At 37.1% G+C, this 20,497-nt stretch overlaps 1 protein-coding gene and 2 pseudogenes across 1 annotated transcript; 1 reads left to right on the top strand and 2 right to left on the bottom strand.

The window, feature by feature from the left end:
* Window positions 1-891: 891 nt before the first annotated feature.
* On the bottom strand, window positions 892-1,790 carry LOC120333008 (3-oxoacyl-[acyl-carrier-protein] reductase FabG pseudogene; annotated as a pseudogene).
* Window positions 1,791-5,126: 3,336 nt separating this feature from the next.
* On the bottom strand, window positions 5,127-6,040 carry LOC120332498 (3-oxoacyl-[acyl-carrier-protein] reductase FabG pseudogene; annotated as a pseudogene).
* Window positions 6,041-15,080: 9,040 nt separating this feature from the next.
* LOC144431387 (uncharacterized) lies at window positions 15,081-20,134 on the top strand. The gene is made up of 2 exons (XM_078119471.1): window positions 15,081-19,547; window positions 20,060-20,134. Exons 1-2 carry the CDS (start codon window positions 15,081-15,083, stop codon window positions 20,132-20,134), a joined length of 4,542 nt encoding a protein of 1,513 aa, XP_077975597.1.
* Window positions 20,135-20,497: the final 363 nt, after the last annotated feature.

The following is a 20,497-nucleotide window of genomic DNA, read 5'->3' as shown; positions in this document are numbered from 1 at the left end:
TTTCTATGCTTTTCGTTTGTTTGAATATTCCTAATAGCTGCAATACTATTCACAAAATGTCATACATTTGTGATACAGTATACTCTCGTGCCTCAAACATCTCGTTGATAGAATTACTTACTATAACTGATGATGCATTGACTAATGACTGACTCTACTCAGGCTTGATTTAAATTTTCGACTTGAGCCTGACTTTATAGTCAGTATACCACAAAATATATTCAAAATGCGTGTGTCGAGGTCAAAGAACTCGGTACGATTTACAGCCGCAAAACAAATATTTAACAACACTAGCGAATCGGACAGCACTGCTAAAAAAATGTTAAGTTCACAAGTGACTGCAGGAGCTAAAAGTCACGGACCAGACGAGGCATATTTTTTACCAGCAAATACATCAAAATACAATAATATATAGGAGTCTTTTAAAATGTTGCACGTCTGGAATATTAGCAAACCTATCCTCCACAGCGCAGAACTAGAAAATAAATTTCGATTCCATACTAACTACTCAAAACTATAATTTGCTCCTCTCATATATTTAAATAAATAAATTCGAATTCCTAGATACTATGTTGCACTTCACGTTAAATGGCTAAATAGACCCAGCACTGGTTGGAAAGCACTGATATGAAGGATTCTTCTAATTGCAAAAATCGCTATTAAAACTCGAGGAAATATTTTGTATTTTATTTATAAAAGCCAATATTTTGCTGTATAGTATAAAGCCTATAGAGATTCGTCCTCACATTTTCAAACTTTTATATATGCTGGAAAGACGTATTGGAAAATCAGCAAAATTTTGTTTGTTTCCCGACTGACGACGTGGCGCTGCAACGATGAATTTAAGGGAACTCTTGTTTCTAGTTTTCGACGATATAAATCGAAATCGATAAGGATAATCAGTTGCATATTTATGACGGTATGCAAAAACGCTCAGAGTGCTCTACTCAATAATATACTCAAAACTAATACTGGTATCCAATGGATAAATAAGAAAGATATTCAACACCCGTGTCCACCAGAAACTTCTAAACAAGCGCCATTAACATAAGAACTTTCATCGGATGCCAAAAATAAACAAACACTCGCAACTTCATCCGGGTGCCCGAATCTTTGCATAGGAATCTGTTTCAAAGTGGCTTCTTGAATATCTTTTGGACAGCCATCGAGTATCGGTGGGTCAGTCATGCCGGGCAAAACAGCGTTGCAGCGGACCTTGTGTTTTGGAAACTCGGCCGCGACAGTTTTTGTCAAACCAATAACACCAAATTTGGATGCACAATACGGACCTAGTCCAGCAGAACCTTGCTTCCAGGCCATGCTAGATATGTTGATTATAGAACCAAGTATATCGTTCTCACGTGAAGTATTCTTTGACGTCACCTTTAGACATTCTTTAGTCATTAGAAAAGTTCCTCTCAGATTGACGTTGATTATGTTATCAAACGTGAAATCATCAACGCCCGTAAAGGCTTTTAGTTTAGCAATCCCAGCACTGTTAACAAGAATAGTGCTTCGGATTCCCAGTTTTTCTTCCGCTAATACAAATGAATTTTTTACTTGTTCGGATGACGATACATCAGTCACAATAGCACAATGTTTATTTGTACGAAAACTCGGCAATTCATTCAGCGTTCGAGTAATACCTTCAGACTTTAAATCAAGGATTGCAACACTTGCTCCTTCTTTTGCAAATTTTTGACAGATTGCGCGCCCAATTCCGCTACCGCCGCCGGTAACAATGGCGGCTTTTCCGATTAGTCTTCCAATAGACATTTCAGAGTATTGGAATACAAATTGTAGTTAAGAAAATATAACAATTCACTTTGCTCATTGAGCCGTTTATGACAAATAGTACTGTAATGTAAATAGCGCAGCTGTTTATTCAATGAACATACATTGTAGTTTCCCGTTCAAATAAATTTCAATAAAGATAAGATGAATACGTGTAAATTCTTCCATGTATATATATATTGTTTCAATTTTGAACAACCTTTATGTGCGAGATAGATTACTCTTGAAACTGTCCTTATTTAAGCCCCAACATATTTGTCCAAATATCGAAAATAGTGACAAATCATCGATATATACGTTTAAATAATATTGCATCGGTAACGATTAAACACGTTTCCGTTTCTAGCACTCTGCCTGTATGCAATATCTTCATATATAGCCTAATAAACGCATGTTCTATTGGTAAAGTGAATGTCGGTCCACGTTGAATGTCGTAATTCCCCACCAGGACTAGAATATTCAAAACAACGTCTAATTATGCAACTATTCATACATTTTTAAGTCTGGCCTCAAATTTTATAATTGAAAACGGGTCTGATGAAATAAAATCCCTGTTTATAGAGCTGTTTTGTCATTGTATCTTAGGCATCCAATACATCGATTGTATTTTAGTTTTTGTTGGCCAGACCAACTTTGCTGCTTATTCATTCCCTGGAATTTGTCTCATATGAAGACTTTTTTTAGTAGGGCAATGTCACGCGCACTGGTTCAGAAACCCATGGTACCAACTTCCGAGTGACCACAAAACTGCAAGGAGGTACTGAAACAGAACTATGTTCATGCATAAAACTCTCGTTGAATCCTGTTGACGCGAAACTCAAGACGGGCAACGCACTATGATCAATAAAGATGTCTTGCGACAGAGAATAAGAATATGATTCAGCTCTGTATTGATCTGTATTTTGTAATACGTATGTGATTGCGTGTTGAAGATTCTTGAAATTATGTATTCTATGGCTTTTTATTTTACTGGCTGAAAATAGTTAACTTGACTGTGACTATTGATAATATATAACCTAGTCATAACGTTGCCTGTTTTCAAATTATAATACAACATTTATTAACGTGCTAATCCCATTTTACTGGATTTTTTTATTACAAAAACTTGCTCAAAAATATTTTTTGTTTTTTAAGTCAAGTCTCTCCGGCGTTTGGTTTGTGTTCGAGTTGAATCATTTTGTTTGAATGAATGAAGTCTTTGGAAATTCGCCGAGTCGAGCAAGTTACTGGACAGTATATACAGAGCCGCATTATTGAACAACACTAATTTTACGTACTACAGAAATATTGCTGATCTCATTTATGGGTATAACATAAAGCTTAATGGAAATTATCGTATTTTACGGCCCATAAGGCACACCGAATTATAAGGCGCACTGTCAAAAAATTGTTCAAATTGAGTTTTTATTTATACATAAGGGTCATAACTAAATGTGGTATTTCAATTAGGTATTCCAAAATAAGTGTGTTCAAGTATTAGTACTTATTTACGGTTCAACATTGTATCCAAGCCAAACGCACCATCATTTACAATTAATTGGACAGGAAATATCGTTTTAGGCAATTGTATTTGAGATGGAACACAAACTTGCATTTCTCTTTATTCATACGTACCAACCTAGTGCATGGCTTGTGGTTTAAATGTGAAAGTTCACTTAAGCTTTCGTGCAAAAATATATTTTCGTACTACTCCATTGTTTTCTTATTTCTCACTTCTATTTTGTGTTTTCAACGAATTCAGATGGTAATTATAATTGCTATAGTGAACAAAGATTGCTTTGTTGTAGCGAAACCAAGATTTATATTTGCAGAGTAATTGTTAGAATACTTTGTCAAATTCATGCTTTTCTGATATATTTAAGCTGAAGATAAAATTTAAAGGAAATAGCCATTTCGTTTAGCTACTTTTGCCACGGATTTTCAACACATGATATAATTTGTGGGAGCTGACTGATATCTTCATTATTTATACCACTGGTTTTTCTTTTTTCTCTCGTGGCTCACTTCCGTTGCACAAAAAAAAATCTTTGGCGCAATAACTTTCTCATGCAAGATAAAAACTACAACTAAAACAAATAATTCTTTATGCAAAGTTAGACACATCCATTTCCATAATTAAAATTACCATTTGGTAGCTTAGTACAGCATTATCATTCATTGTTACTACAATTAAAGTTTAACTCTTGAAATTTTTGTTATGTTTGTGGCCCACCTCTAAAATTTTTTGGCCGATTTATACCTTTGAAACGTTTTTTTCTACATTTGTTTTGGTGGGTAAGATAATGATAATTACTCTTTCTTCTATATGTTTAATCAAAACCCTTGGTCAAATATTGTTAAGATTTTATAGAATTGTTCAACACATCGAGTCCTTTCAATTCTTTCATCCAACTTTCGTTCAGCTTCTCTCATACATTGGATGTTACCGAGCATCGTATTCTTCACTTGCTTCCATAATATTGGCTAATCAACAAGATGCCCGTTGTAACATAACAATTGAAATTTTAGCACTCAAGTTTCACTGAAACAGATTTCTGTAATGGCGATGAACGTTGGCTTTTTAATGTTGTTTTGCTAGCTACTTGTCGATTTTTAGTTGTATTTCTGAAATTTAAGTACAAATTAAATACCTCATTATCACTCAGTATTCTGATGAGTTTTAATTTATTGCCAGTAATCAAAAATTCGGATCACCATATATGATTTGTTTTTCCCCGCCCTGAATAAATATATAAGTCTCATATAGACATCAAGAGTAACTTTTTAAGAGACATCTTAAGATAATAAATATTGCAACACGCGCTCGGAGGTTTAACTCAGATCAGGGCTCAAAATTAAGGTTAAATAAAAAGACCTTTATGATGAACAATGGGTTCGTGACTTCAGGAGCATTATCTGTAATAGCTTACGGCAGAGACGGTCATACCAGAGCCATACAGAACCAGGGCACATTTTGTGAATATTCTCTTCGTTAACATTATCTGGTAATTCTTTGATTTACCAAATAAGTTTGTGTCAGTTGGTGTTTTACCTTAGCGTTCAATATATTTTCATGGAAATATAGTTATATATCTATTTTTTTATATATATATTTATATGTTTTTATTATATATTATATATAAAATATAATTTCATGGAAATCTTTAATCTGGGTTATTTTACACATTGAATTTTAACTAAAATCAACTAGAATGCGACTGCACTAACTTTCGGGAAGTACGAATAAGCAATTGGTAAAACTTCGAATTCCATAATTTATGCTATTCTGACAGTTTGTAAAATATAACGTTGTAAAATCATATACAGTATACTAAACATGTATATGACAAACAAAAATTATAATTTCTTTATTCAACATCCGTATCCACCAGAAACTTCTAAACAAGCGCCGTTAACATAGGAACTTTCATCAGATGCCAAAAACAAACAAACATTTGCGACTTCATCCGGATGTCCGAATCTTTGCATAGGAATCTGTTTCAAATGGGCTTCTTGAACATATTTTGGAACGCCATCGAGTATCGGTGTGTCAGTCATGCCGGGCAAAACAGCGTTGCAGCGGACCTTGTGTTTTGGAAACTCGACCGCGACAGTTTTTGTTAAACCAATAACACCAAATTTGGATGCACAATACGGACCCTGGCCAGCGGAACCCATCTTACCGGCAATGCTAGATATGTTGATTACAGAGCCAAGTATATCGTTCCCACTTGAAGTATACTTTGACGTCATCTTTAAAAATTCTTTAGTCATCAGAAAAGTGCCTCTCAGATTGACGTTAAGGATGTTATCAAAAGTGGCATCATCAACTTTCGAAAATGCTTTCAATTTGGCAATTCCAGCGCTGTTCACGAGAATAGTGCTCCTCATTCCTAGTTTTTCCTCCGCTAACATAAGTGAATTTTTTACTTGTTCAGATGACGATACATCAATCTTGATAGCACAGTGTTTATTTGCACGATTACTCGGCAATTCATTTAGTGTTCGAGTAATACTTTGAGAGTTTATGTCAAGGATTGCAACACTTGCTCCTTCCTTTGCAAATTTTTGACAGATTGCTCTCCCAATTCCGCTACCACCGCCGGTAACAATGGCGGCTGTTCCGATTAGTCTTCCAGTAGACATTTCAGTGTCTAGGACTGTAAATTGGAGCTATAAAAAAATCTAAAAAATATAAGAATTCACCTCGCTCATTGAGCTGTTTATGACAAATCGTATTGTTGCGCAGTACATGAACTACTGGTAAAATGAATGTCCGTCAAATTATGTGACTATTTATACATTTTCAAGTCTATTCTCAAAATTTATAATCGCAACCGTATTTGATGAGATAACAACATACGTTAAACTAAAGGAAATGATGTAAGCAACGACATCGTAAATATGTGCCAGACAAAGAACTCCAAACAAAAATAAATCGCCCTGTCGCCTTCGTTTAATTGGTTGAATGTACAAGCTGCCTTATCATTCCACTGAAATCTATATGACGTCTGCTTGCGCTGCCTTATCTGTAATGTTTGATTTCCCTGGAATCACTTTAGCTCTTTTGTTTTTATGTTCAGAAAGAATTGTATTATTCAATTATAACGTATGTATTATTACGAACACAGTACATTTACTTGCTTTCTATGCAATTCGTTTGTTTGAATAGCCCTAATATCTGCAATACTATTCACAAAATGTCATACATTTGTAATATATACAGTATACTCTCGTGCCTCACATCTCGTTAATTGAATTACTTAGTATAACTGATAATGCATTGACTAATGACTATACTTCGGTTTGCTTCAAGTTTTCGACTTGAGACTGACTTTAGAGTCAGTATAACACAAAATATATTTAAAATACGTGTGTGGAAGTCAAAGAACTCGGTACGATTTACAGCTGCAAAACAAATATTTAACAACACTAGCGAATCGGACAGCACTGCTAAAAATGTGTAAAGTTCACACGTGACTGCAGGAGCTAAAAGTCACGGGCCAGACACGGTATATTTTTTTACCCGCAAATACATCAAAATGCAATAATAAATAGAAGTCTTTTAAAATGCTGCACGCCTGGAATATTAGCAAACCTCTCCTCCACAGCACAGAGTTAGAAAATAAATTTCGATTCCATACTAACTACCCATATAACTATAATTTGCTCCTCGCATATATTCGAATAAATAAATTCAAATTTCTTGATACCATGTTGCACTTCACATTACTAAATGGCTAAATAGACCCACTGGTGAAAAGCACTGATATGATGCATTCTTCTAATTGTAAAAATCTTTATTGAAACGCGAGGAAACATTTTTGTATTTTATTCATAAAAGCTAACATTTTTCTGTATAGTATAAAGCCTATAGAGATTCGTCCTCACATTTTCAAACTTTCTGTCTGTGCTAGAAAGACGATAAGAAAGACGTTGTAAAAAGCAACAAAATTTTGTTTGTTTTTCAATTGAAGACGTGGCGCTGCAACAACGAATTAAAAGACCTGTTGTTCCCAGTTTTCGATAATATAAATCGAAATCGATTTAGGGTAAACGAGTGCTTATTCGTGCTAGTATGCAAAAACGCTCAGAGTGCTATACTCAATATTATACTCGAAACCAATTTTGATATCCAGTGGATTGATGAATAAGAATGATATTCAACATTCGTATCCACCAGAAACTTCTGAACAAGCGCCGTTAACATAAGTACTTTCATCAGATGTCAAAAACAAACAAACAAACACTTGCGACTTCATCCGGGTGTCCGAATCTTTGCATAGGAATCTGTTTCAAAGTGGCTTATTGAATATCTTTTGGACAGCCATCGAGTATCGGTGTCAGTCATGTCGGGCGAAACAGCGTTGCAGCGGACCTTGTGTTTCGGAAACTCGGCCGTGACAGTTTTTGTCAAACCAATAACACCAAATTTGGATGCACAATACGGACCTAGTCCAGCACAACCTTGCTTCCCGGCTATGCTAGATATGTTGATTATATAACCAATTATATCGTTCCCACGTGAAGCATTTTTTGACGTCTTCTTTAAAAATTCTTTAGTCATCAGGAAAGTTTCTCTCAGATTGACGTTGATGATGTTATCAAAAATAAAATCATCAACGTCCGAAAATGCTTTCAAATCAGCAATCCCAGCGCTGTTAACGAGAATAGTGCTTCTCTTTCCCAGTTTTTTTTCCGCTAACACAAATGAATGTTTTACTTGTTCAGATGACGATACATCAGTTTCAATAGCACAATGTTTATTTGTACGATTACTCGGTAATTCATTTAGCGTTCGAGTAATACCTTCAGAATTTATGTCAAGGATTGCAACACTTTCTCCTTCCTTTGCAAATTTTTGACAGATTGCTCGCCCAATTCCACTACCGTCTACCGCCACCGGTAACAATGGCGGTTTTTTAGTCTTCTAGGTTCCTATGGACCTTTCCCCGAGCATCGACTTCCTTGTTTACTTCGTGACATTGGCCAATCAGCAAATTGCAAAAAGTGATGTAACTATGCTCCTTTTCGCATCCGCTCAGACACTTTTCTCACTCAGACAGATTTTCAAGCGTCTTAAACATTATCTCGTTTTCGCATTTTTGAACTCTATTCGTTAGTTTTCAGTTGTGTTTTGTAAACTTAAATGTAAATCAGATTATTTAATGGTCACCCTGTCTCCCTGGTAGTTTTAATTTAATTAACCAATTTGGTTGCAAATAGGCCGCGAGCCGAGGCCATTTATCTTTCAGTTTCGTAGCGCACATCAGGTAACTACCTGAAAATGATTTTAAAATGTTCCTTAGAAATTTAGTAACAAATATTGCCTTGTTCCCACTTCCAAAAGTTGCACGTTTCACAGAAAAGGCGCTTTTACTACAATAAATATGTGTTACCATCTGTCCTATTTTCTCTGCTTTTCCGGTATCATGGGCCAATGAACGCAGACTTCTGCACGACGTAACAGTCAAGTTAGTCAGCTGTAGGTGGATCCCCAGTGGTCGGATGAATATCAGATGTACTACAACTGCTCGCTTTTGCGTTGAGTAGCCTTTCCATAGTTTTTTTCAGTTACCGGTAATATTAGTTCAGTTATTCTAAGGAGGTGTTGAAAAGTATAGGTAAGATATTAAACACTTGTATATCCTTACCATAAAGAGCAATATTAGTTGAGCACTAGCTCATAAGACGTTGTTAAATAGGTACGGAGCGGTACCGGTACCGGTAACTCCAAGGAAGGCTAGACCTAGCATAATACCGTATGTCACAAACAACGATATTTTCTGGCTTGCATGAAATGTTTATGATTAATTTAATGACTCTTCTTGACTATTCAGCAGACTTATACTACTATATAGGCCACAGCATATTTGTAAATAGAAATGAATGACTGTTTCTGTAATGCACGATTGTGTGAAAGAGAAGAAATTATTCAATTTTACTAATGTCGGTTGGTCTAAATCTAAATTCATAGAGTCGACAAGAACCTGGGAAGCAATGATAAGTTATGCCGGAGTGGAAAGAAAGTAGCATTGGAAACGATTGAGAGGTGAGAAATCAAGTTGTAGACAAACAGTTGATGTTTTAAAAAATAGTCTATAGCCTAGTCCGTACTCATACTGTCATAGGGCATTTCAGACTGTGATATATCAAAATTTAGTGTAGATATAGTCTAGTAATGGTATGCAAACACTGCTGGACTGTAGTACATGCAATGAATATATATACGCTCATTTAGTACATCAGATAAAATGCATTATGTATTCAAGGTATTAGTTAGTATTTAGGGGTATTTTTAAACTCATGCTGCTCCAAATATTATTTTCTTCCTCATTTTAGATACTGTACTACAAAAGAAAACGGCAATGTTCCACCAATCCGACCTAACGCAGGCTCTGATCCCTGCTGCTATCAGTGCTATAAAATGGATTAAACAAGAAGTCTTGAAGCTTAAAGGTATATGAGAATCATAATAGTTGCAAACAGCTTAGATGGGCTATTCATATTGAAATACTTTAGCACTTTTCTGCAATTGGAACTGCCCATCAAATTCATGTTGGAGACTTCATTGAGATTTTCAATTCATTTTTTTCTCTCGACTATGAAGATCTTTTGAGGTTAACGAGGCATTAATAAATAAAGCTGAGGAATTTGAAGAGGATAGAAGAATGTAAATGATACCAGGGCACGTCTATTTAACACTGTCAAACATAAGGATTATACTCTCCACCCAACAATGATTCACTGAAGAAGCATGTGGCCCTCAAATCAGTTCTTGAGTTGGCAAACTGCAAGTGTAAGAAAAATAGTCAAAATAATTTATGAAAGTGTGCCAAAATCAACTTAAATTGCACAGATTTTTGTTTTTGTATTGACTGCAAAAATCACAGTACACTTATAGAGGAAAAGTCGATTTTTGAGATAGTGGATTTCGAAAACAATTCAGCAGAAAGTGAATTAGATATTACAGTTGATTTAATAAGTATCATTTATTTGTTGTTTTTTTCGGACATTTGTTAGTGTCGTAGTCCTGTTTCTAGTAATATTATTGCCTTTGTTCAAATACATAACCACATAAACTAAAAAAAGATTAATTGTAATATTTCTGTTCACTATGTTATGTACATATTGTACATTCATTTAATTTTCTTGACTTTTGCTGTAAATTTCTAAGTGAGAAATAACTGATTTATTTGTGCTTTCGTGCTCACGATGTTAATTTGTGACTTCATTGCTTAAAAATAAATACGTCTGATAGCTTCTATAAAATGGATGTAGCTTTTTATGCTGTTCTTGTTGTATGTAAACTGCTTGTGGTTATTACATAAAATTTATTCGCAAATGTGAATCAGCGTTGTTGGTGTCGCTGCTTTCGAGGTCACTCCCAACTCCTGTCACACAATTAAAGTATTTTTTGTTGTTGGTTACATGTATGCCATATTTTTCGTAATCTACCTAATAAATTATGATTGACTGAGGAAGTCCGATTTTGGTCAGGCAAAACATTACAGGAATACATTTGTGTTAGTGTGCTGTAGGGCTCTCGTATTGCATAGTTCTTATGTATGTGTTGTAAACTTATGGTTATTGAATTTCCGGGAACCTCTTATATTCAATTTCGCACCAGGATTGTGGAACAAGCTGTAATGCGTTCATTATGTTCGTTTTCACACAAAACTGAAGAATTTATTTAGTTACCAGATGTGCGCTACGAAACTCATTTTCTGGGCGTTTTCATGGCTTCGTCTCACGGCCCATATCCGTGGTAAGGATCTGCAAGTGTTTAATAACTTACTTATACATTTTTCAACAACGTCTTAGCATAACTTAACTAATAACTAGAGCTGCGTGCAGCTTTAACAGGCTTCCCGCGTAAAAAAAGCTGAAGACGCGTTTTGCTCACTGGAGCGTGAAAGCGTGGTCAGTCATGCATAAAATTTGCAGTTTATGATGGGGGATTCATTATCTGCATGTGATGTAAATTTCAAGTCTCGAAGTAGTGTCGTTCTCGAGAAGAAGATGAAAATGTAAAATCCTATATTGCTCACTGGAGCGTATCGCCAAGGTCACTCATGCGTATCCTTGATATGTCGTATCCGGAACATGTCCATTAATCATTGTTATGAATTTCAACCCAATAGCATGTATCAATTTTGAGAAATCGCAAAAGAACTGAAAACGCGTTTTGTTCACTGGAGCGTGAAAGCGTGGTCGGTCATGCATAAAATTTGCAATTTATGATGGGGGACTTATTATCTGCGTGTGATGTAAATTTCAAGTCTCTAAGTAGTGTCGTTCTGGAGAAGAAGATGAAAATGTAAAATCCTATGATGCTCACTGGAGCGTATCGCCGAGGTCACTCATGCGTATCCTTGACATATCGTATCCGGAACATGTTCATTAATCATTGTTATGAATTGCAACCCAATAGCATGTATCAATTTTGAGAAATCGCAAAAAAACTGAAAACGCGTTTTGCTCACTGGAGCGTGAAAGCGTGGTCAGTCATGCATAAAATTTGCATTTTATTGCTAGCTGAGAACTTCTGCACATTTGAGGTGAATTTCAAGTTTGTAGGACCAATTTGAAAAAAAAATAATAAAAATAAATAAATAAATAAATAATAATAATAAAACACAGGAATACAATAGGTTCCCTGCTGACAAGCAGCGGGAAGCCTAATAATAAAACACAGGAATACAATAGGTTCCCTGCTGACAAGCAGCGGGAAGCCTAATAATAAATAATAATAATAAATGATAATAATAAATAATAATAATAAAACACAGGAATACAATAGGTTCCCTGCTGACAAGCAGCAGGAAGCCTAATAAATAATAATAATAATAAAACACAGGAATACAATAGGTTCCCTGCTGACAAGCAGCGGGAAGCCTAATAATAAAACACAGGAATACAATAGGTTCCCTGCTGACAAGCAGCGGGAAGCCTAATTAAGCTAACGACGCAGTAAGCGAGAGAAGCAAACACGCGAGGAAAAAACGCATCGCGATAAGCGCTCTCTTTGATAAGACGATCGACGAAAGGATAATAATTCATTCCTTTGCAGAAATCGTTGTTGACAGCACTTTCTGGAATTGGTTGCTAACTAATACGGTATAACTATTATTGTGCGTAGAAATGCCACGAAAAAGATACTGGAAAATGGCGCGTAAACGCCTTGCTCTTAAGGTGGTTACTGGTGAATTCAGCCAGTCTGATGCTAGATTTAACTTCTCCAGCCGTGGACGACAATGCATTGCAAACTGCCTGATTGCGCTTATTAAGCACGCCAATACTCGTGCAACTTTATGGCGTTCAAATGATTTGGATGAAATTCTCGTAGAAGGCGACAAACTATATCGTGGGGTCCAAGACTTTTTGGGTTATATTGACAACTATCTCATGGTCACAGAGTTGCCCTCAACTTATGAGTTGAACGACGTACTGTACGAAATAAAGTACCAGAGCCCATTAACTGGTGCCGTTGGTTCGTCAGAAGCACCGTCCGAACATATGGTTGGCATAATGTCGCTTGCAGATGCTCTTGCAGAGACGTTTAGTAGCAGCGTATGTGCTCTCTTTACGCTGAACAGCAACACATTGGGAATAATCAAGGACGAATCGACGTACTTTGTTTTTGATCCTCATTCTCGTAATAGAGATGGTATGGTGTGCTATAATGGCACGTCAATTACGCTTGAATTTGGGTGTTTAGATGACGTTCATTGTCACCTTCAAATACTACACCGAAATATCTCGCCCTCGGAGGATTTTGCTTGTCAGTTTGAAATGGTCGCCGTCGAAATCACCCAGGTTGTTGCTGGAAATGACACAGATGTGGTACAAGAAGTTAAGAGTACTCAACACGAGATGCTTTTTTCTAGACTAAACTATGCCACAAGATTTGACATTTGTAAAAAACTGGGATTGAAAATCGAATTGTTAATAGATGAAAATCCAATCAACGAACGACTGAACAAACCTGCAAAAGTTGTTTCAGTCAAGGCAGACGGAAATTGCTTTTTCAATGCGTTATCTCATGAGCTGTCCGGAACTGAACACAATAACGCACAACTTAGGCAAGCAATTGCGCAAAATATCGAAGAAAATCCATGCGTCTTTTCAAATATTTTGCGCGATGAATACGCGGAAGATGGGGTTGAGAATTATATCAAACAGTCCAAGATGTTTGATGACGGCACGTGGGCAACAGAAGTGGAAATATTTTCTGCTTGTGACTTACTGGCATTAGACATATACACGTATTTTGAAAACACGTGGCTGAAGTATTCCAGAGCGTTACTGAATCGCAATTACGTTACGCATTCAAGGGGATCGATATATTTAAATAACAAAGGTGGAAATCATTATGAAATTGTTACGGACGTCAAGAGTTGGCAGAATGGCGATGATGAGGGGGATGCGGCCATGGTTACTCAGCACGAAGTTACGAGAAATACCGAATGGTATGAGGTGGGACACATAGAAAAGCAAACAACATCAAGTATGAGTGAAGCCGATATGCGCTATGAATTATGTGAAGAATATCGAGAGAATGTGAAAAGAAGTAGCAGGCGAAGGTATAAAACCGATCAAAACTACAACAAAAAATCAAATTTGAGCTCAGCTCAGCAAAATATAAATATAATGAAAGCCACAGAGAAGCATTAAAGACAAGAAGCGTAAAGAAATACGAAACTGACGTACAACACAGAGAAAAGGTAATAGCTAGCAATATTCAGAAGTACCATCTCGATGACAAATACAGGAAGCAAGTAAAAACCAGAAGTGCTGAGCAGTACAAACTTGACGAAAAACACAGGGAACAAATGAAAGCCAGAAGTGTCAAGAAATACAAACATGACGAAAAACACAGGGAGAGAATGAAAACTAGAAGCGTGAAGCAGTACAAACTTGACGAAAAACACAGGGAGCAAATGAAAGCCAGAAGTGTCAAGAAATACAAACATGACGAAAAACACAGGGAGAGAATGAAAACTAGAAGCGTGAAGCAGTACAAACTTGACGAAAAACACAGGGAGCAAATGAAAGCCAGAAGTGTCAAGAAATACAAACATGATGAAAAACACAGGGAGAGAATGAAAACTAGAAGCGTGAAGCAGTACAAACTTGACGAAAAACACAGGGAGCAAATGAAAGCCAGAAGTGTCAAGAAATACAAACATGACGAAAAAAACAGGGAAAGAATGAAAACTAGAAGCGTGAAGCAGTACAAACTTGACGAAAAACACAGGAAGCAAGTAAAAACCAGAAGTGCTGAGCAGTACAAACTTGACGAAAAACACAGGAAGCAAGTAAAAACCAGAAGTGCTGAGCAATACAAACTTGACGAAAAACACAGGAAGCAAATGAAAGCCAGAAGTGTCAGGAAATACAAACATGACGAAAAACACAGGGAGAGAATGAAAACTAGAAGCGTGAAGCAGTACAAACATGACGAAAAACACAGGGAGCAAATGAAAGCCAGAAGTGTCAAGAAATACAAACATGACGAAAAACACAGGGAGAGAATGAAAACTAGAAGCGTGAAGCAGTACAAACTTGACGAAAAACACAGGAAGCAAGTAAAAACCAGAAGTGCTGAGCAGTACAAACTTGACAGAAAACACAGGAAGCAAGTAAAAACCAGAAGTGCTGAGCAATACAAACTTGACGAAAAACACAGGGAGCAAATGAAAGCCAGAAGTGTCAAGAAGTACAAACATGACGAAAAACACAGGGAGCAAATGAAAGCCAGAAGTGTCAAGAAGTACAAACATGACGAAAAACACAGGGAGAGAATGAAAACTAGAAGCGTGAAGAAATACGATCTTGACGAACTACACAGACAGGAAGTTAAAACCAGGAGTGCCAATATGTACAGATTTGATGCAAAACATAACCAACGTGTCAGAAACGTAGCTCAAAAGAAATACTGGTGCAGTAAACGCGATATGTCAGCTAAAAATTCTATTGAAAAATTCAGAAAGTCGATAAAATGTGGACCAGATTGCGTATGCTGCATATGCATTCGATCGTTTTTCCGTAAAAGCGTTATCGTATACAAAAGAAAAAAGTATAAATGCGGGAACATCAGTACAAAATATAAGCACAAATGTAACACTTTTTGCACGAAGCCCTGTGGATTTGTTAACGCAAGAAATATTTGGATATGTCATACTTGTAGCAGCAAACTCAAGAGTGGTAAAGTTCCTGTCAAAGCGTGGGACAACAACATGCTTGTAGAGGAAGTTCCGCCCGAGTTAGCGAGACTAAACTCAATTGAGCGCCATCTAATCTCGCTACATATTCCTTTCATGAAAATAAGTCAGTTGCCCAAAACTCGCCAATACGGAATTCATGGTCCAGTGATATGTGTACCTTCCAATGTCCAAAAAACGGTTACCGTCCTACCACGGGTGAGAGTGGATGACCAAATGTTGACAATTAAACTAAAAAGAAAACTTTCATACAAGGGTTACTATGATTACCAAGTTGCAGATAAAGGTAACCTAAGGGACGCCATCATGTGGTTAAAAGAGAATAATGATTTTTACACTGATGTAACGTTTAACGAAATCTGGAATCCTGACATAAACCTACGTGAAGAGGAGGAAGATGAAGAACTGTTGGAGGCACCTTCCGAAGATGTTATTATATCAGATGCCACTCTTGACACTTGCTTGCAACCTGTAGATATTGCTCAAGAAGTTTTAGACCAAATTTCCGAAGACGTTCTGTGCATTGCTCCCGCTGAAGGGAACCGCCCAATTTCAATATTGATGGATGACAAAAATGAAGCCAAAGCTTTTCCAACACTCTTTCCCTCAGGCCTTGGGACCTTTGGCGCATTTCGGGACGAACAAATTACTTTATCGAGATATATTAATTGTCGTTTGATGAGTGCTGATGATCGATTTTCGAAAAACGTAGATTACATATTCTTCTCACAGTATAGGAGTGAACTCAATCAAATTTTATCAAACATTTCAATTGCATTGCGCAAAGGAACTGATTCTTCAATTCGAAAAATGACTATTAAGGATATAACAGATGGAAAATATATTCGGTCACTATTAACATCAGATGAGGCATACAAATTTTTAAGACCTGTCAGAGGGACACCAGCATTCTGGCAGGCCGCGCAGAAAGACCTATTGGCAATGGTCCGCCAGCTTGGATTGCCGACTTGGTTTTGCTCTTTTTCGTCCGCGGAAATGAGATGGCCGGAAGTTTTTGACTGTTTGCTTCGTCAAAGGGGTGATAAGCGTTTGTCATCAGAAATCGATTGGTTGGAAAAATGTCAAATTCTACGCGAAAACTGTGTGATGACTGCCAGACTTTTTCAAAATCGGTTTCAGAGTTTCTTGAGAAATATTATACTTTCTTCATGTAAACCTCTTGGAGAAGTGGAAGATTATTTCTTTAGGGTAGAGTTCCAACAACGCGGATCCCCTCACATTCACTGCCTCTTGTGGGTGAAAGATTCCCCGAAATACGGGGTCAACAGCAACGCGGAGGTTGAAGCATATATAGATAGGCACGTAACTTGTCAGATTCCACAAGAGCATGAAGACAAAGAACTCTTTGACATAGTTAATAGTGTACAACAGCATAGTAAATCCCACACCAAATCGTGCCGGAAGAAAGGCACTGTGTGTAGATATGGTTTTCCCAGGCCACCTTCTTCCAGGACGTTTATAGCTCAGTGTGACCAAGGTATTGCTGCAGATGATTTGGCCATTGTCAAGGCCAAGGATATATTAAAAAAAATAATGTCACTCATCTTCAATGAAAAATGGCAATGTGCTGAGGATGCAAATTTAGCGAAACTGCTTGAAGAGTTGAACATAACTCAGGACGATATCGAAATGTCGTGCAGGATGATCACAAAGAAGGTTTCGGTGATATTACAAAGAGAATGTAGTAGCATATGGACTAATCCATATAACCCTACATTGCTGCGGGCCTGGAACGCTAATTTGAATGTGCAATTTGTAACGGATGCATATGCATGTGTAGTTTATATTCTATCCTATATTTCTAAGGGAGAGAGAGAAATGAGCTTTCTAATGGAAGGATGCGTTAACGAATGCTTGAACCAAGGCCATCATTCTGCAAGGGACGTTATGAAAAAGATTGGGATGTTGTATTTGAGAAACAGGGAAGTGAGTGCACAGGAGTCGGCATTCAGAGCTTGCAATATGCCTTTAAAAGGATGTTCACGAAACGTAGTGTTTTTACCAACTGGGGGTGATTCTGTAAAAATAAGCTTGCCATTGTCAGTGCTAAAAAATAAGTTGAAAGCAAGTGGCGGCGAGCTCAACCCGTCTGATATGTGGATGACAAGTATGATAGAAAAATATAGGGCAAGGCCAAGACAACAGGAAATAGACGAAGTATGCTATGGTGAGTTTTTTTCAAGATATCGCGTATTGTCACAAACACAGGCGAAAGGAAATCAAAAAGCTCTGGAACTGGAAAAAGAATTAGGTCATGTACAAAAGAGAGAAACAACTCAACCCGCAATAGTTCGATACCCCCGTTTTCGTAAAGAAAAAAATAGTGAAAAATATTATCGAAGTATATTGGAACTTTTTTTCCCACACCGAACCGACGAAGATCTGAAGCCGCTTTATTACAAAAATTATACAGAATTTTACAAATTTGGCAAGTGCTCGGTTCATGGTCGAAGCATGAATGTAAAAGAGCTCGTGACAGAAAATATGCGGAAGTTTGAAAATATACGCGAAGAACTTTCGGAAGCCGGAAATATGTTAGCTGATGAACAGCTTTCACAAGATGAGTGGGCTGATCTAATAACAGAGCTCCAACAGCGTACTCGTGACGAGGGTAGAGACAGCAACGTAATACACACTGTTGAAGACGAGCAGGAATGTGATGATATACCTGATCTCCATCAGACGACAAGCGAGATCACATTCGTAAAAAATGTTTTTATTAGTAAAGACGAAGCCTTGCCAATTCTAAGATCTCTCAACGAAATGCAAACTGAGGTTTTTTACGCGATTCGACAATGGTGTGTAAAAAAAGCAAATGGAAAAAATCCAGATCCATTTCATCTTTTTATATCTGGCGGAGCTGGAACCGGGAAATCACATTTAGTGAAAGCAATTTATTACGAGACATCCAAGGTGCTCGCCAACAGAGCAGAAGACATTTCTCAAATCCGAGTATTACTGACCGCTTCCACTGGCGTTGCAGCATACAATATCAAAGCCACAACAATACACAGTACATTTAGCATCCCAGTACAAGCGACAATTCCATACAGACCACTTGCAGAAGAAAAACTCAACACCTTGAAATGCAGGTATGAAAATTTGGAATTATTGATCATTGATGAGATATCAATGGTCGATTACAAATTATTATCATATATTCACGGAAGATTACGCCAAATAAAAAGCGCAAGCGATGAGTTTCCATTTGGCAAAGTAAGCATAATTGCAGTAGGGGATTTCTATCAACTTCCTCCGGTTAAAGCATCCCCGTTGTTCAAGCCAAATCCGTTGGGCGATCTATGGAATGGTTATTTTAAGCTAGTAGAGCTTAACGAAATTATGAGGCAAAAGGGCGATAAAAAATTTGCAGAAATGCTTAATCGTATAAGCACAAAGAAAAAAGGCGAGATAATGAACGCATGTGATATTTCGATGCTCTCTCAGCGTGAAACTGGTGAAACAAAATCAGATATCATCCACATTTACCCAACAAACGCTCAAGTGAATGAATTCAACTTGAAACGTCTTATTTCTCTTGATAAGGAAATAGTAGAAATAGCTGCTGATGTTTTAACTCCCACGTCAGAAAATCGCTCATCCAGTTGTCGGACATATATACCAATGGGTCAATTGCAAAAGACTTTGAAATTTTCTGTTGAGGCTAGGGTGATGTTGCTACGCAACATTGATGCAACCGATGGACTTGTTAACGGTGTAATTGGTACCATTGTGAGCATTCACCGCGCAGAAGGTACAATTGAAGTAGATGTCATCCATGTCCGATTTGACGACCATCGTGTTGGCGCCGCATTGAGAATGAGATCAAAATGCAGATATGAGGACGGCGTTCCTATCACAAAAGTCGAAGATTCATTTTCAGGCCGCGGCAGTTACAAACAGTTTCCCCTTAAACTGTCGTGGGGATGCACTATTCATAAAATGCAAGGTGTTACAGTGGACGCAGCTCTCGTTGACTTCAAAAAAGCCTTTAGAGCTGGTCAAATGTATGTCGCGCTCAGTAGGGTGAGATGTGTTCAGAATCTCATCATAGAAAATTTCAGGGAAAGCGCTATATATTGCGACGAAGGAATTGAAAGTGCCATGTCAAAAATGTCTCGATTTTTACCTGAAAAATGCAAAATATTTGATAATATCGATATTATATTGAAAATATGTTTGATAAATATTCAAGGATTACGTGCACATTGGGAAGACTTGATGAGTGATTCCCGGTTTACAGAATGCAACGTTATTTGCTTGACTGAAACGCACGGAATCTGCTCACTTCAATCTTCTGTTTTTAATATCGTAATTCGAAACAGAAGTGAATGCTATGATAAAAACGATGATTTTTTCGGACAATTTAAAACAAAAAAGCAAGGGGGAGTTGGATTTTTGCTTCGAAGCGAATTGAAAGTGAGGGTGATGGACATTGAAGTTCTAAACCTGGAATTTTTATGCCTTCTGCTCGTCGAAAAAGATACCGTATTAGTGAGTATTTACAGGCCGCCATCTTATCCTTTGTCAAAATTTAGCAATGCGTTAAAGATTTTGTTAAAAGAACTTGCAAATCTGGATATGGACTGTCTCATAATGGGCGATTTCAATGAAGATCTGTTGGCTGACAATAAATGTATCGAGCAGATGTTCAGCATTGCTGGCTTTACTCAGGTTGTTCACTCTTACACCACAGACGGGTGTACTCTTTTGGATCACGTGTACATAAAAATAAAAACATGTAAAGTAACTGTAGAATCATTGCCGACGTATTATAGCTACCATAATGGTATTCGAATAGCTTTGAGTTTCGTCCCAGTCCCCGTTTCACCCTAAATACATTCAAAATACGCAAGTTGTGATTAATCTATTTTTGTGAAGAGAAACGTACAAAATACACACGTAGTGAATAGTTGATATTCTTTGGAAGAAATCGTAGTCTCATGAATAAAATTTGCATTTTGTTGTTAGTTGTG

The sequence above is a fragment of the Styela clava genome, chromosome 13, assembly GCF_964204865.1.
Source record: "Styela clava chromosome 13, kaStyClav1.hap1.2, whole genome shotgun sequence".
Lineage (NCBI taxonomy): Eukaryota > Metazoa > Chordata > Ascidiacea > Stolidobranchia > Styelidae > Styela > Styela clava.
The sequence above is the reverse complement of the archived record's forward strand: the minus strand, read 5'-3'. Positions and strand labels throughout refer to the sequence as shown.